General features: G+C 36.9%; 1 protein-coding gene across 1 annotated transcript; it reads left to right on the forward strand.

The window, feature by feature from the left end:
* The first annotated feature begins 347 nt into the window (after positions 1-347).
* On the forward strand, positions 348-13,002 carry lhx4 (LIM homeobox 4). The gene is made up of 6 exons (XM_077224247.1): positions 348-594; positions 3,940-4,111; positions 6,760-6,962; positions 9,171-9,325; positions 9,413-9,584; positions 11,116-13,002. The coding sequence occupies exons 1-6, from the start codon at positions 510-512 to the stop codon at positions 11,502-11,504; spliced, it is 1,176 nt and encodes a 391-aa protein (XP_077080362.1). The 5' UTR covers positions 348-509; the 3' UTR covers positions 11,505-13,002.
* Positions 13,003-16,544: the final 3,542 nt, after the last annotated feature.

The raw sequence follows: 16,544 nt of genomic DNA on the forward strand, positions 1-16,544 counted from the left end.
GGCCATTGCATATTCCTAGATATCCACTAATAGCAACCCTGAAATAAACCACGTTTTAAATATTCACGTAGGTCTAATATTTACGTGACTTGCTTGACTTACTCCTGACAGGTCTCAAAAGGGTTTAAAAAACACTTCAGATTCTGACGTTTCGGTAGCGGCCCTGTATTTATCGTCATCACTTCCTTATCGCTTTTTCTACTTACCTGAGAGCGCGAGTAGCACAAGTTCCCGCCTCTCTTGCGCCCGTCCACGCCTCCCATTGGCCCCCCGGGGGAGTGACGTCAGGGCCGCCCCTGCAGTGTGAATGAATCAAGCGGTTTGTGTGACACACAGCGATAGAACTCACGAGCCCGAACTCACGCGCGAGCGCCCGACTATTTCACGAGGATAACCACAGGAGCGAGGACTGTAAAAGGACACTATCCGGGGAGAATTTTTTTTTAAATGCACCTCTGAGATTCTCAGACCTCCGCGAGCGTGTGCATGTGCGCGTTTTATCAGACTGGATGAAAATGATGCAAAGTGCGGCTGTGTTGCCCGGCGAGAGCGCGGTGAAGGGTCTGCCGGACATCCTCGGAGTGCCACTGCAACGTAAGGGATTTTTCTTCTGCTTATATTGATTAGTTAATCAGAGAATTGGCAGGCCTCCTCCGGGCGTCTGCAGGCCACCACCGTGGAATAACATGTAGCTTTTAATTAAACTCCACTGGGGAATCATAAGTGAGCCTCCGGGACTAACTGGGTGGTACAATTAAATCAGACGACTTTTAAGTGTAAATAGATTTAACTGTAGGCTATATATTGGTAATAATAAATACTGATTTAATCTCGAGCATTAGATCCCAAATATTATTTCATGATGTAGCTGATAAACGTTCTTCTTGAATCTGATCATAACTGAGCTCTGTAACGCATAAAAATGTGTATTGTGTAAATGCAATGCTTTATAATCCTACAATATAAAAGAAAAATTGAACCCAGCCTGACTGCATATTGGTCAGACAAATTTTAGATCGCACAGAATACAAGCCTACACTATATTGCACCTCTTAATAAGTTGTTGTGGTTGGGGACAGCGGCCCAAAAGGTGCAAGAAACGATACAATGAGACTGGTAGAAAAATAATTTAAGACGATTTCTCTATAATGCAGAGATTAAATGGAGCAGAGTGCATTTCATGTTATTTGTTTAAATAAAATAGAGATTATAAAACCATCTAGATTCAGTTCATGAACATTCTATATTAAAAATGGCATTTCATATTATCTTCGCATCTGGTCTTTATCAGTTGCAAATTAATCTGTGTTAGGCCTATATAATCTGATCTAACAATCAAAATGGAGTTTGAATTGGATAAATTGCTGACCTAATTATTCACAGGCGAGCTTCAGAAATGTACAGATGGACCTCATCTTGTTTGGGCCAGACTTGTTTTATGCAATTGTCTATTGTAAAGAAGAGAACGCATCATTTTAGTCACTAGATCCGTGCGTAATAAAATAATAATGGGCATTTAACTGAGTGAACACAGAAGAAAATGCTGGAAAACGAACCACTTGTTTTTTGGCCAAAAGAATGGCCAAAGGTTAAGTAGGCAATATAGGTCTGTCAGTGCAGGCGAATGCCTAATTTCATTAAATGATAGTAGATTAAAAGATACTGCTACTCAGCCTCCCTTGGCGAATAAATTATGGATTAAGTGAGGATTATTTTAAGAATAATCTGTTCTTGTGGTATGGATCTAAATATTATTCTAATGAACAGGGTGCTTTTAAAACAACATATGGGTAATTAAATCAGAAAACTGAAGCCTGCAAGTAAACGAGATCTAAAAGAGAATGCATTGAATGAAAAAAAAATTAAACAAGTAATATCTGACGAAACGAGTGAGTTAATTCGAATATTTCAGATGCACACGTTGATGTTAAAGAAAGGCCTGCCATGGCAGTCATCTTTTAATTAAATGGCTAATCAAATACATCCTTGGAGTAAATGAGCGTTAAAAGCTGAAGGCGGGTGAGTGAGTGAAGCTGCGCCGGGCGGGAGCTGTTCCTTCAGCACCAGAGGCTTTACTCTTACCGAGCACAGCAGCACCAACACATTCCAACAGAACATTCATGTAAATGCTACTGTAAAAACTGTTAATTGGCTATCTGTGAATGACCATACCAGAAACGATCAATTATTTTGTTTACAAAATACAATAGGCCAAGTTCTACGGTAAAATATAGTACAACATAGTTTTTATGGAAAGTATAAATTACCTTGTAATTTACAGTGGGAAAAATAGCCTGTATATTTAACAAGGCATTTACACTGTTTTGGGAAAATATTGTGTTAAGTAAAAAGTAGGCATAACGACTGTTAATTTATGGGAAATGGTCATTCCTAGAATTTAATATCCTACGCAAACTATCACCAATGTTTTTTTTTAAATGTTACTATTAACTTTTTATGTTACTATTTCTGTTATTTAATTAACGTTTACGGCATTATTTTAGTGTCGTACGTTACTGATGGTGTTTTGTGTGTATGTGTGTAACACTGCATGTTCTCTGTCAGTGTGATACTATTGGATACGGTTGCTGTAGAGGTCGATTTTGATGAACTTTGAGACATTTGTCGTGGGTTTAAATAACATAAAGCATTCACGTGATTACGCATTTAAGCACCTGCTGAGATCAAAATTATTTAATTAATATTATTAAAACTACTATCCCCTTGCGTCATAATATCAGAATATTCTGTCTTGTTGAATCACTTTAAACAGCATGTGTGAGACTTGCCGACAGAAAAAATAAAGCATAGGTCAAATATCGATATTAAATGTCATGATATTGTGATTTGAAGAAATTATACCGAGTATTGTCTGAACGCTGGAACGGGTTTTCTCTATAGCCTACTTTACCAAATAAGATCAGCTGCATTCATTTATACTTTTATGTCCTGTTTGGTTTTAAATGTCAGTGTTTTGTGTTTTTTTTGTTCGATCACTTGTTCTTGAGCATCAGTAATTGCAGTGACAGACTCTCTCTGTTAAAGAATCAATGAAGCAGTTATATGATTTCAATCTCAATGTCCTCATGTCCTCGGCCGTTTTCTTCAGAGATATTGATTATTTACCAACAAATGGACATCTTTCCTCGCCTGTCCACCATTTACCGGTCCCATAGGTTGTCTCGTGGAATGTTCTCTAAATTTGCTGCCACAGTGATCTAGTATGTTAATCACTTATAAGGGCTAATAATTCAAATTTATATGTAAGTAATATTAACTAGTATTTCTTTAATCAAATTTATTTAGGCTACAAGTCGTATTTATTATAGTAATTCCATTAGAATTATATTTTTAGAAGTAGTTTATATTTTGTAGCTTAGTAGCCTATTTTTTATTTAAATAGGCTATTGTTGTAATTTTACAATTACAATTATTTTACAATTAGCCCGCCCGGCTATTGTTGTAATTTTCAGTGATGTTGCCATTTTTGTCCCGTTTTTATTGATTTGTACTTGTATGTTCAAAAATAGTAAATATTAATGACATCTTAAAAAAATAGGTTTTAACAGTATTTTCCCTACCATGTTATTATTTTATATTATGTTTCACAACAGAAGGTTATACTTTTTTAATAATGGAATCATTATTATATATCATCATATATAGAGTACGATAGATCATTACAGATCAGTAGTGTTTTTAATTATATGAATATATATAAAGTATGAAACATATTCACGTAATTTCTACTTATTTGAAAGTGCAATACCTATGACCTGTCCACCATTATATAATGTAAGCATGTTTTTTAATGACTTAAAATGAAACTTTTTTAAATTACCATTAAGTGTTACCCTTTTTTATTTAGAAATAGTGTTTCAAGAAGTTCAACATTTCTGTATGCATATTGACCCTCGTGTGTTTTGTGTGTTCCTCCAGAGATCCCCCAGTGCGCAGGCTGCAGTCAACACATCCTGGATAAGTTTATTCTGAAGGTGCTGGATCGTCATTGGCACTCAAAATGTCTCAAGTGCGCCGACTGTCACGCGCTCCTGGCAGACAAGTGTTTCTCTCGCGCTGGGAATGTCTACTGCAAAGAGGATTTCTTTAAGTGAGTCTATCTATCTATCTATCTATCTATCTATCTATCTATCTATCTATCTATCTATCTATCTATCTATCTATCTATCTATCTATCTATCTATCTATCTATCTATCTCGATCTATCTATCTATCTATCTATCTATCTATCTATCTATCTATCTATCTATCTATCTATCTATCTATCTATCTATCTATCTATCTATCTATCTATCTATCTCGATCTATCTATCTCGATCTATCTATCTATCTATCTATCTATCTATCTATCTATCTATCTATCTATCTATCTATCTATCTATCTATCTATCTATCTATCTATCTATCTATCTGATAGATTATCATAAATGCATAATTTAAGTGGTTAATGGAGTCAAGCCTCTAGCTGTACATCATTATGTATCATATATGATATGTTATTTAATTTCTGTTGTTTCAGTCACTATATTGGCTGCATTCATTATCAAGGACTGGAAATGACAGTACCAACCGCTTCAAGTTAGACTGTAGGCCAACAGTTTTGTCATATCTCTTCACATCAGATCCTTTAGTACAGTTTGGCACTGGTATGTGTGTGTGTGTGTGTGTGTGTCAGGTGCTTCTATGTTCGAGTAAAGGCTGGCACATAGATTCTCTGTCATTGTTAATAAAGTGCTTTGTTTCATTTTTCTTGTGTCAGGTTAGGAAGCACAGTGTGCTGGAACTCAGCTGCAAAGACTGCGTGTTCCCAAATTCAATTCCCAATGCTATATTAGAACTTAAGAAAGCAAGTTAGCATTTTTTACTCTACATCCCCCTGATCCCTTCCTTTTCTTTCCTCTTTTCTTCTGTTTTGCGATTGGATTTTCCCCCTTGGCTTTAAGGAAGGAAATTAAGTTTGACTTTTATCCAAAACAGGATCAGTAGTGGCTTTTACCAAATCATGTTTGAGAGGTTTTAATGTCACAGGCTTCAATGAGACCTAAAACGCTAGCAAGACTCAGAGTGGAGGCTAACTTTATTAGCAAGCCCGTGGGGACAAAAGAAGGGATTTTAATGTTAAGACCGGCGTGATGCTGCTGAGGAGGACGGAGAGGGGGGGATGGAGGAGGAAATGCTGGCGGTTCACAGGCGAGAGGGGCGGGTGGGGTGCGAGCCTTCCCGTTAATGTTGCAAAAACTTCACCTTGGTTAAGTAAAAGGAGGGTTTATTTAGCAGTATTCACACTGTGATTTACAGCCTATTCTGACTCAGTGCTTTATGAGCCGTTCTGTGCGTGCGTTTAAAGTGGCCCCTCTCTCTCTCTCTCTCTCTCTCTCTCTCTCTCTCTCTCTCTCTCTCTCTCTCTCTCTCTCTCTCTCTCTCTCTCTCTCTCTCTCTCTCTCTCTCTCTCTCTCTCTCTCTCTCTCTCTCTCTCTCTCTCTCTCCTGTGAATCTCACTGCCTCCCATTGATCAAGACCATTTGTCAACTCCAGGGACATGACCAGCACAAACAAAGATGCTCACTATAGTATTCTGAGCGTTTGTAACTTTGCAGTTATGGTACAAATAGCCACAGTTAAAAAATTGAACAATACAAAATGTAATGATGCTTAGATTATAAAATTAATTTCGGTAACACATTAGTCAACTACATTAGTTAACATGAACTAACAATTCCAGCATTTATTTTAATGATCTTATTAATGTTAATTTCAGCATTTAATAAAATATTTTGGTAACACTTTACAATAAGGTTCATTAGTTAACATCAGTTTAGTTAACATGAACTAAGAATGAACAGTACTTCTACAGCATTTATTAATCTTAGTTAACATTAATTTCAACATTTACTAATACATTGTTGAAGTCAAAGGATTTATTTGTTAACATTAGTTAATGCACTGTGAACTAGCATGAACAAACAATGAACAATGAAACAAACATTAACAAAGATTAACTAATACAGTAACAAATGTATTGATCATTGTTAGTTCCTGTAAGTTAATACATTAACTAACGTTAACTATTGAACCTTATTATACAATGTTACCAATATTTTTTAAATCAAAAGTTAGAGTTTTTTAATTGTTTAGAATTAAGCATATTGTACAAACAAGAGTACATACAGTATAACCAGGATTACATATAAAACATTGTACCTCTTAAACAACTGCATACAGTGCTTAGCATTAGTGAACTCACTCATGCAAAAGTTGACTAAAAAGAGGAATAAAAAAATCATCTTTTGGAAATTGAATGAGGAAAAATGAGGTAAATCCAACTTTTAAGGATACCAATTTTCTTTGTGAATGAATAATGTATCGTAAATAAATGTTCTTCCTTAAAATACAGGTTGCATAAGTCAGGACACCCCTATGTTAAATTCCCATAGAGGCAGGCAGATTTTTAAAGGCAAGTTATTTCATGGATCCAGGATACTATGCATCCTGATAAAGTTCCCTTGGCTTTTGGGATTAAAATATCCCACATCATCACATACCCTTCACCATACCTAGAGATTGGCATGGTTTCATTTCAGTTAGCCTAATTGCTGGTTCGATGGTTTCTTATGGAATGTGCCCCATGCCAATCTGTGTGTCCTGACTGTATCGAATCGTGACATGAGGGTATCGTTACACTCCTACAAATGAGACTTTATTGTAAAGTGTTACCTGACATTGTGTGTGTACTTTCAGGCGTTTCGGGACAAAATGTGCATCATGCCAGCAGGGGATTCCCCCGACGCAGGTGGTCCGGAAAGCTCAGGACTTTGTGTACCACCTTCACTGCTTCGCCTGTGTGATGTGCAGCAGACAGCTGGCCACTGGGGACGAGTTCTACCTCATGGAGGACGGGAGGCTCGTGTGCAAGGAGGACTACGAAACAGCCAAACAAAATGGTGAGCTCTTGTCTTCAGATCAGCGTAAATCATACCTTCTTGAACCATCAATTGGTTGCTCCTGTTATGCTGTACATTTTAAGCTCTGTATTTTTTTTTTTAAATGAATATGCTTAAGATGACTATATCAGAATTTCAGAAATACGCTCAGTAAATTTATTAATTATATTGATTAACACAATGCGATAGATATAGGGATAGAAATAAAGTGCTAATCTTAACCATTACTTACCAAGGGACTGAGTGTTAACATTTTTAAACCATTTGTTTTTAAATCATATAAATGTCAGTAATTTTATCACACATGTTTTAAATCAAATAGCACTACAAAACACAGAACTGTGACATTCTGTCACTTCCTGGAGGATAATTATCATGTGTGACTGTATGTATATATATATATATATGATCTATATAAGATCTGGACAATACAATTGATGCACTTCTTGATAAAAATAACACCACAAAAATGTATTTCCATCAAGAGGAACATCAATTTTTGGTCAAGATCTTGTACTGACAATGCAAGAGTCCAACACTCTGTAAAGTCTCCTCCAGCACATCCCAAAGAATTTCAATGAATTTAAGGTCTGGACTCAGACTCAGAATATATATTAAACATGAATATTTATAAAACATTTAAATCTTAAAATGTATGTATGAGATTACTTTACATGCATTTATTTAAAATAAAAATATAATATTAAATATGTAATTAATATAAAATAACATGTTATTATAACATTTATTAGTATTATTTATATACATGAGTTATGTCCATTACTACAGATCCATCAGAATTGTAGGTAGTTGCTGAACTGGCTATGAACTGAGATATGCTTTTATGGCTGCGGTATAACAGTATTTTTTGCCTCAGGCTTGGCCGACGTCACAGGATTGGAAATTGTCTCAATTGGAAATCATTCTGACAGCAAAGTTCAGGAGTGGAGATGGTGTAATTAACTTCTTCTTTTACAATCATAGAGAGACACTGAGAGATCAGAGGAGGCAACAGGATGGTAGTAAGGAGACAAAATCACCATTAACTACAGTCTAGTAGGGTCTCAGTGTCTGGCATATTAAGTCTATCTGTGATCTGACCTCTCATGGATCTGCCTCTGAAAGCCCCTCACGCTGTATTTATGGAGATTTCTGTGGGCTGTTGATTGATTATATTAAGTGATGCAATGCACTTTTACGGTAGGGCCCCAATAACTCGCACTGGCATGCCATTCTCCGTGGAGATTTATTCCCTTTTCCGCCACAGTGTGACAGTTTCAGGGGAGTATCGACTGGCCATGTGTGAGCACTTCCACTCAAAGCATCCCACAAACTCTTCTTTCCATGTACCCCACAGTAGATGAGCTACTGACATTTTGATTTTTTTAGATGCTTAACTTCTTTGAGTTCAGTTCTGTCGATTTCAAAATAACCTTTACACGTTTTCATTGTGGCAATTATTTCAGTGCAGTTAAATGTTGGTTTTATGTAATAAAACAAAAAATATATAATTTAGAACTTCTTCTATACTTCTGCTTTACAGTTTTATTGTTTAATGGACATGTGATGGTAAAAACATTTATAGATTATTACATTATATACATTATTAAGATTTCTATTTTAAAGAAATGCTATTCTTTTGACTTTTCTATTCATAAAGGAATCCTTGTATACACAAAAAAAATTATTACGCAGCACATCTGTTTTCAACATTGATAATAATAATAATAAGAAATGTTTCTTAAGCAGGAAATCAGCATATTAGAATGATTTCTGAAGGATCATGTGACTCTGAAGACTGGAGTAATAATGCTGAAAAATTAAAATTCAGCTTTTACGTCACAGGGATAGATGTCATTATATAAAATATTCAAATAGAAAATAGTTAATTTAAATTGTAAAAATATTTCACAATATTAGTTAGTTTTTTTGATCAAATAAGTACAGCCTTGGTTAGCAAAAGAGACTTTTTTATACACATTCAAAAACTTACCAACCTCAAACCTTTGAACAGTTCTGTACATATGTGTGTGTGTATTTTATGTGCAATTTTGTCCAATACTTTCTACCTCAACCTAATTTGCAAAGACACATGAGGCTCGAATCTGTTTGACCAGCCAATGGCAGATGGTGGTAGAAAATTCAGTTTTGTTTAGTGGCGCAGAAGTGACACATTTGTAACATATTTTTAAAATTGGTGTGTTACAGATGATTCAGAGACAGGAGCAAAACGTCCACGGACCACCATTACAGCCAAACAGCTGGAGACACTCAAAAGCGCCTACAAGAACTCGCCTAAGCCAGCACGACATGTGCGCGAGCAGCTCTCCTCAGAAACAGGCCTGGATATGAGAGTGGTGCAGGTGAGACTACAGGACTCAGGACAACCTTTCAAATTAGGCTTCAAAGTGTGGCTGTCTGAGTCCTGACCAAAGCTTTTTGGTCCACAGGTGTGGTTTCAAAACAGACGAGCAAAAGAGAAACGGCTGAAGAAAGACGCTGGTCGGCACCGCTGGGGTCAGTTCTACAAAAGTGTCAAACGCAACCGAGGGTCCAGTAAGACGGAGAAGGAGAGCTCAGCCGATGACGCAGGACTCAGCGATAGTGAGCTTAGTTTCAGAGGTGAGACTATTTACATCTCCCATGATGCCTCTTTCTCTTTGTATTCTTTTCAAAAACATTTTTATTTCCCTTCTTAATTCCCCTTTTCCTTTTATTTTTAAAATATGCCACTTGATGGATTGTTTGGAATATTCAAATGAGGTTTTTGGTTCTGCTACGTGTTTTTTTAATGATTATTTCATTTTTGTCCGCCAGTTTTGAGAACTCATAAAAGTCTCGAGCAGCTTTCAAAGGAAGGCTGTGTTTACGAGAAATGAAAGCAGCAGTGCACAAACTCTATAAAATTGGTGAAGCTTTTAGTCAATTAGTGAGGAAGCACACGGGCCTTTGTTGTTATTGAAAGAACAGAGACTGGTTTGCGATCCTGTGCGTACAGAGAGTAAATCACAAATGCTCACCGCGTCTCAGATACTTCCAGAAGCATGTAATCTCCTTTTTAAATGGGATATTTATGAGGTCTTTCTCATAACTGCAATTCTTCTTCTATGTGTAAGAGTTTCAATACACTACCGTTCAAAAGCTTAGGTTCAGTAAGATGCCTTCATCTTCATCAAATTTGATGAAAAATACAGTAATATTGTGAAACTGTTTTCTATTTTTGGTATATTTGGTAACACTTTACAATAAGGCTTCAATTGTTTTAAATTAATTAATGTATTAACTAACATGAACTAACCATAAGCAATACATTTGTTACTGTATTTGGTAATCTTTGTTAACGTTAGTTATATAAAAGGTATATAAAATACAGCTGTTCATTGTTGGTCATGTTAGTTCACAGCACATTAACTAATGTTAACAAATACATCCTTTGATTTTAATAATGTTATAGTAAATGTTGAAATTAACTTTAACAAAGATTAATAAATGCTGGTGCAGTTCTAATGTAGTTAACTAATGAAACCTTATTGTAAAGTGTTACCATATATTTTAGAATGTAATGTATTCCTATGATGGCAAAGCTGAATGCAGGATTCTTTAAATAGAAAGTTCAGAACAGAATTTATTTGAAATGGAAATCTTTTGTACTTTTATAAATGTCTTTGCTGTCACTTTAGATCAATCTAAAGACATATTTACCCCCAAAATCAAAAAAAAAAAAATTTGTCACCATTTACTCACCCTCAAGTTGTTCCAAACCTTAATGAGTTTCTTTCTGCAGTTGAACACAAAAGAAGATAAATTAAATAATGTTGTTAACCAGACAGTTGATGGCACCCATTGACTTTCATAGTATTTTTCTACTTCCTACTATTGAAGTCAAAGGCTACCATCAACTGTCTGGTTACCAATATTATTTAAAATATCTTCTTTTGTGTTCAACAAAAGAAAGAAACTAATACAGGTTTGGAACAACTTGAGGGTGAGTAAGTAATGACAAAAAATTGTTATATTTGGGTGAACTATCCCTTTAATGCACCATTACTGAATAAAAGTTTTCATTTCATCTGACCCCAAACTTTTGAGCAATATCGTAGGTGTATTTTGTGAGAACAATCTTAAAAGTGATGTTGTGTGCTCTCTCTAACAGAAGACCAGATCCTGTCAGATCTGGGTCACGCCAACAGCTTGTACGGAAGCATCGGAGACGTCTCGAACAGCAACATGCTCAATGGGAGCTTCTCCCTGGAGGGGGGCGGGCAGCCTTACCATGACCTGCGGGCAGGAAGTCCCTACGGCCTGCCACAGTCGCCCTCGTCCATCACTTCCCTCCCTGGCCACACCCCGCTGCTCAACAACTTAGGCTTCAGCATGGACGGCATCATGGGTCAGGGCGGTCAGCCCAATGTAGGTCAAGCACTGAGAGCAATGGCTGGAGGACCCACCTCTGACCTGTCGACAGGAAGTAGCACGGGCTACCCAGACTTCCCCACCAGCCCTGCCTCATGGCTCGATGAAATGGACCACTCCCAGTTCTGAGGTCAAAATGGAAAGTGCGGTACTATGAACAAGACGTTTGAAGATTTTATAGACATCTTTCCCAGAACTGTGGCGAAATGTTTATGTGGCAAGGGTATTTGGTAGGCCTAAAATGGCAGCTACTTCAACCCTGCTGAATGGCGTGCTGATACGAGCAACCCGTCGTAGAATGTCTGCGCTGTATCATAATTTTGTAACTCGTATTTTTTCATTGTTCTCAAAACTGGATTGGACGATTTCCAGCATGAAATGGCGTGCGGCTGAGAATGGCGTTCAAACCCAAGACCACCCTGGAAAAACAATCACGATCCACCACTTTCTGAGAACAAGAGGGCCCATGCATGTTTCCGAATGAGGAAGAGAACCGCCCATGTTCAAAATGGCGACGCACTTTATGTTCCTCCTCGACTGCACACGGCAGGCTGAATACGGTAAAGAGAGGAGTGCACCGAGCAAGGAGAGATATTTAAACAAGTGGCACAAGTGTATCTTTCCTACTTACAAGGGTTTGGGATTTTAATAGTTGAAACTTTCTAAACAGCTGTACTAGAGGTGGCCCTTCACACTAGGTCTGAAGAATAGATAAAGATTATTTTTTAATAAAAGGACGAATCCGCATGCACTGCTCTGAATTTTCAAAAAAATCTCTGTCAATGGTCCCTGTCTGTTCAACACTTTTCCGTTAAATTCAGGCATCCTGTATAAGCAATGAAACAAAACAAAACAAGCTGGATAAAAGTTTAAAATAAAAGTTAATATTTATTTCTGTCACTATTTAATATACAAGTTTGGTATAACCATCAAAATACTTTTGTTTCCCATTGCTATTCTTACTTATTGCTCCATGAGCAAAAATAAATATCATAGCCTACATGCATTAGAATGTAATTTATTTCAGAGCAGATGAGAGCAGTGGATTTTTTAAAAAAAATCAGAATATGTGATTGGGCCATTACACAGACACAAGTATGGCCTGACCAATTATTATCAAGCAAAAATGTGAAAGGGAAAATTTCTTATTTAACACATTTAGCAACAACTATGAGGATTTTGTGTTATTTATTCCTGTAATGGGTACCAATGTCAGTATTATGAAGAGTTGGATTATGGGAAAGAGTATGTGTTGATGTAAAACTATAAAACTGGTGACACAATTGTAAACATGCGGAAAATAATTTCAATTTTGTTATTGCAAAATTTGGACCGAGATAATGGTGACTGAGTAAAGATGACGCTGCTGAAAGAGTGAACATAAGCTAACAAAAAGCAACATGAAAAAAAGAAAGAAAAATATCCATCCAACAGAAATGTTTTTTTTAGTCTTAATGGCTGTAAATTTTGTAAAGTCTCAAAAGGTGTTGAGAGTCTTGTCTCATGAGCATTATTTATTGCTATGGATCTTTGAAAAAAAAAAGAGCACTGAATTTAGTCCTATATGCCTTCTGTCCAATGGTATGAGTTGTGTACAGTCAAATCTATATGGAGAAATAAAGCCGAATTGTCTTTGGGTTACTGCAATGTTTCTTTTCTTTTTCTTTTTACTTCACACCCTTTTATTAATAATGATGATAAAGTTATACACAGCTATAACAGTTGTTTTTAAGCTTAATAGTAATAGTTTAATAGTAAATCAATTATTTGTTTCTCATACAAATAAACAAATACATTGAACATAATGGAAAATAATTGCATAATATATGTAAAAACAAAAATTATAACCTCCTCCCTACACTAACTTAATTGTGTTGAGAAACCTCCCATGGTTTGAGTCATTAAACTCAACTATGTCACCATGTTTAATGATGATTTTAAAGTTTTCACGAGGGGCTCTATCTTAATTAGTTAATTGTATTCACAACAATAATGCCATTGGAGTATTTTAATTATTCACACTTTATAGTATTTCCAGCATTGAACGCACAGATTATTTTATTTATTTTGTCAATTGGTTGCATTGTGCACGTCAGCAATTACTTAATTTTCGATAATAATGTTTCGAACTACAAAAAACATATATGTTTCCGTCCATACATTGGGGTTATACACCAAGAACAATGGATTTTTTTAAAGAAATCTGCAAATAGGCTACTATACCACACACACACACACACACACACGTGGAACTTTCAGACGCAAATCTGTTCGCCGGCTCTCCGATTCATAAAAACGTATGAATAAGGCCAAATTGTAGCCTATTTAAAACAATATAATTAATATCGTCAGATTGTGTTTTCAGCATGCGTTTAGCTGGAAACAGTAGCCTATCGATTTTCTGGTATGAAAGCAATATTTATGGAATAAACCTGAAAAGAAGGACTTAAATAGTAAAACAGGCGGTCTTTGCAAGCAAACACGGCACAAACAAGCTGATTTCACTCAGCCATTGATTGGGGCTGCCGCGGCCATTAATGTACAGCCTTTAATAGTTCAGTCTTACAAAGATAAACAGCGACAAAGACAGTTGGGATAATTTACACGCCACTTACAGCACTAGTATACATATAAATCTGAGAAAATTCCTGCACTGTTGCTTTTGCAAAGATGACAAACACAAGCGCAAATGCCATTATCATCGATCTGCGAGCTTTTATTACGAACTTCCTGAAGCCAACGATTCACCAGCCTCCCGGGTGAGAAGGAAAAAATTAACATGCAAATAGTTATTCAGCCTACATTTAATCTGGGCAGCATATACGGGGTATTTTTCCCTTATGTCTGATGGAATTCAGTGACATGAGTTGGCATTTTAATTCAACAGCCATACAAATAAGAAAGGTCATTATGCACGGACAAACGGTTACATAGTATAACTGTAGAAGTGTAATGGGCAGTATTTCAATATAGAAGCAAGCTCTTGAGTTGATGCACTAGAATGGCCTCTGCCTTTGATTGACTGGAACTCATGTTTACTGTATTACTCGGCTCTCTCTGAAATAGCCTATTAATTCTGATTGGTCAAAAGGACCATCCAGCGGTCTGAAATCTAACGTCGTCAGAACACGTAGGCCCCGATTTATTCACAGCAAAGTTCTTTTTGTTCTTCATTTAGGGGTAAAAAGAAGTTCGAAAAACCATTGCAGCGGTAAACTGTTTTAGCAAACATCCCGGCGCCATAAATATGTGCTCCTCTCAATAACAAAATAAACACATAACAAAAATAAAAACATCGAGAAAACAGCAGTTAAGAAAGCATCTGGTAATAGCATATTGATGCTTGCACGAGCTCTGCTATTCGACACTCCAAGTCACTTCACGTTTAATTATATAGCACTTTATACAATAAAATGCTTTAAATCAATACATTTAATCATCTATCAGATGCTTTTATCCAAAGCTATTTACAAATGAGGAGAACAATAAAAGCAATCAAACCAACAATGGGGCAACAATATGTAAGTGCTGTGATTATTCCCTATTAAGCAGGTCATTCCAACAGCATGGAACAGTCAAGGTAAAGGTCAGTGAAAGTAATTTTGTGCCTCTTTGTGGTGGCACCACAAGGCGCCGTGAATTTGTAAAATGCAAGGTTCTAGAGAGCACAAGAGTCTGAAGTAGTGAATTTAGGTATAGAGGTGCAGAACCAGTGGTTGTTCTATAGGCAAACATCAGTGCCTCGAATTTGATGCAAGCAGGAATTGGCAACCGGTTGGGTTTGCTGAGACCACAAGCAGTTCTGTAATTGCAAGGTTGAGTTGAAAGTGGTGGTCCTTCATCACGCAAGAAATGTCTTTCAGGCAGGCTGAAATGTGAGCAGCTGCCGTCGGATCATCTGGCTGGAATGAGAGGTAGAGTTGTGTGTCATCAGCGTAGCAGTGATGGGAAAAACATTTTTATGAATGACAGATTCTTAGTGATAACATGTTGATGGATAAGAGAAGTGGTCCAAGGACTGAGCCCTGAGGCACATCTGTAGCTAGATTTTACGACTTAGATACCTCACCCCTCCACGACACCCTCAAGTAAGACTTGAACCATTAGAGTGTGGTTCTGAGATGCCCTTCGTCACGAGGGTTGACATGAGGATCTCGGGTTAACTGTGCCAAAAGCTGCAGACAATGAGATCCAGCAAGATGAGTACAGATGATTTGGAAGCTGCTCATCTCAAAGCTTCAATAACTGAGAGCAGGGCAATCTCAGTTGAGTGGCCGCTTTTGAAACCAGACTGGTTGTTTTGTCTTGTGATTTTTTTCTTTTTAAAGCTTTTAAGTGTCTTAAATAAGTGGTTACTAATAAGTGTCTAAATGGGACTATAGAGGTTGTTGAGGACAATAAAAGCCACAACTCATCTACTTATTAGTCCGCTTTCACAGCCTAACTTCCAGGTTGGCCTACAAAAATATGTCATCTCTGTAGCACTTTATTTGGCTAACTGTCTGAAACTTGCATTACTTATCATGTCTTTTGTATCACTCTGCCGATTTGTGCTTTCTTGTTTTATACAATTGCATTTGGCACCATTTTCAGTTTTAATTTTACTTTAATATTGCTGGAGTCTTTGTCTGACTTTGGCTGACTGTACTGTATCCCTTACATATAGCACACCAAGCACCAATATTTGAACCACAAATTATAATTTTTTTGAGATATTAGTGGGATATATTTTCATATATTTTGCTGGCTGGCAAATTCTAAGCAAGGCTGGAGTGAAGCATTGCATTAAGAGTAGTCCAGTACGTGCCATTCCATTTAAGCTGGACAAGCAGCTGAATAGCCAGAGAAAGAGATAGACAAAAAGAGAGAAAGTGAAAGGGACAGTGAGAGAGAGAGAGAGAAAGAGTGAGAGTAACAAACCTCCACCATCTGGCACTAATGGTGTTAGGGAAGCATCCAGAGAGGCGACTTGTAAAAATGCATAAACGTTAAGTAAAGAAAGCTGAGCAATATGGGACATGATTTTAGAGGAGTCCATGTCAAAAGTGAAGAGCTCAGAGGGAAATTGAGGCACATAATGGAAACATAATGGGCTTAGTGTCACTGTCGTGCAGACAAGCCCTCAGAGGATGCCGTCAGCGGCATTGACCCTCCCCCAACTCTAGCGGA

This window comes from Siphateles boraxobius, unplaced genomic scaffold (assembly GCF_051911475.1).
Source record: "Siphateles boraxobius isolate OS27281-9 unplaced genomic scaffold, OSU_SipBor_1 9, whole genome shotgun sequence".
In the NCBI taxonomy this organism is placed as follows: Eukaryota; Metazoa; Chordata; class Actinopteri; order Cypriniformes; family Leuciscidae; genus Siphateles; species Siphateles boraxobius.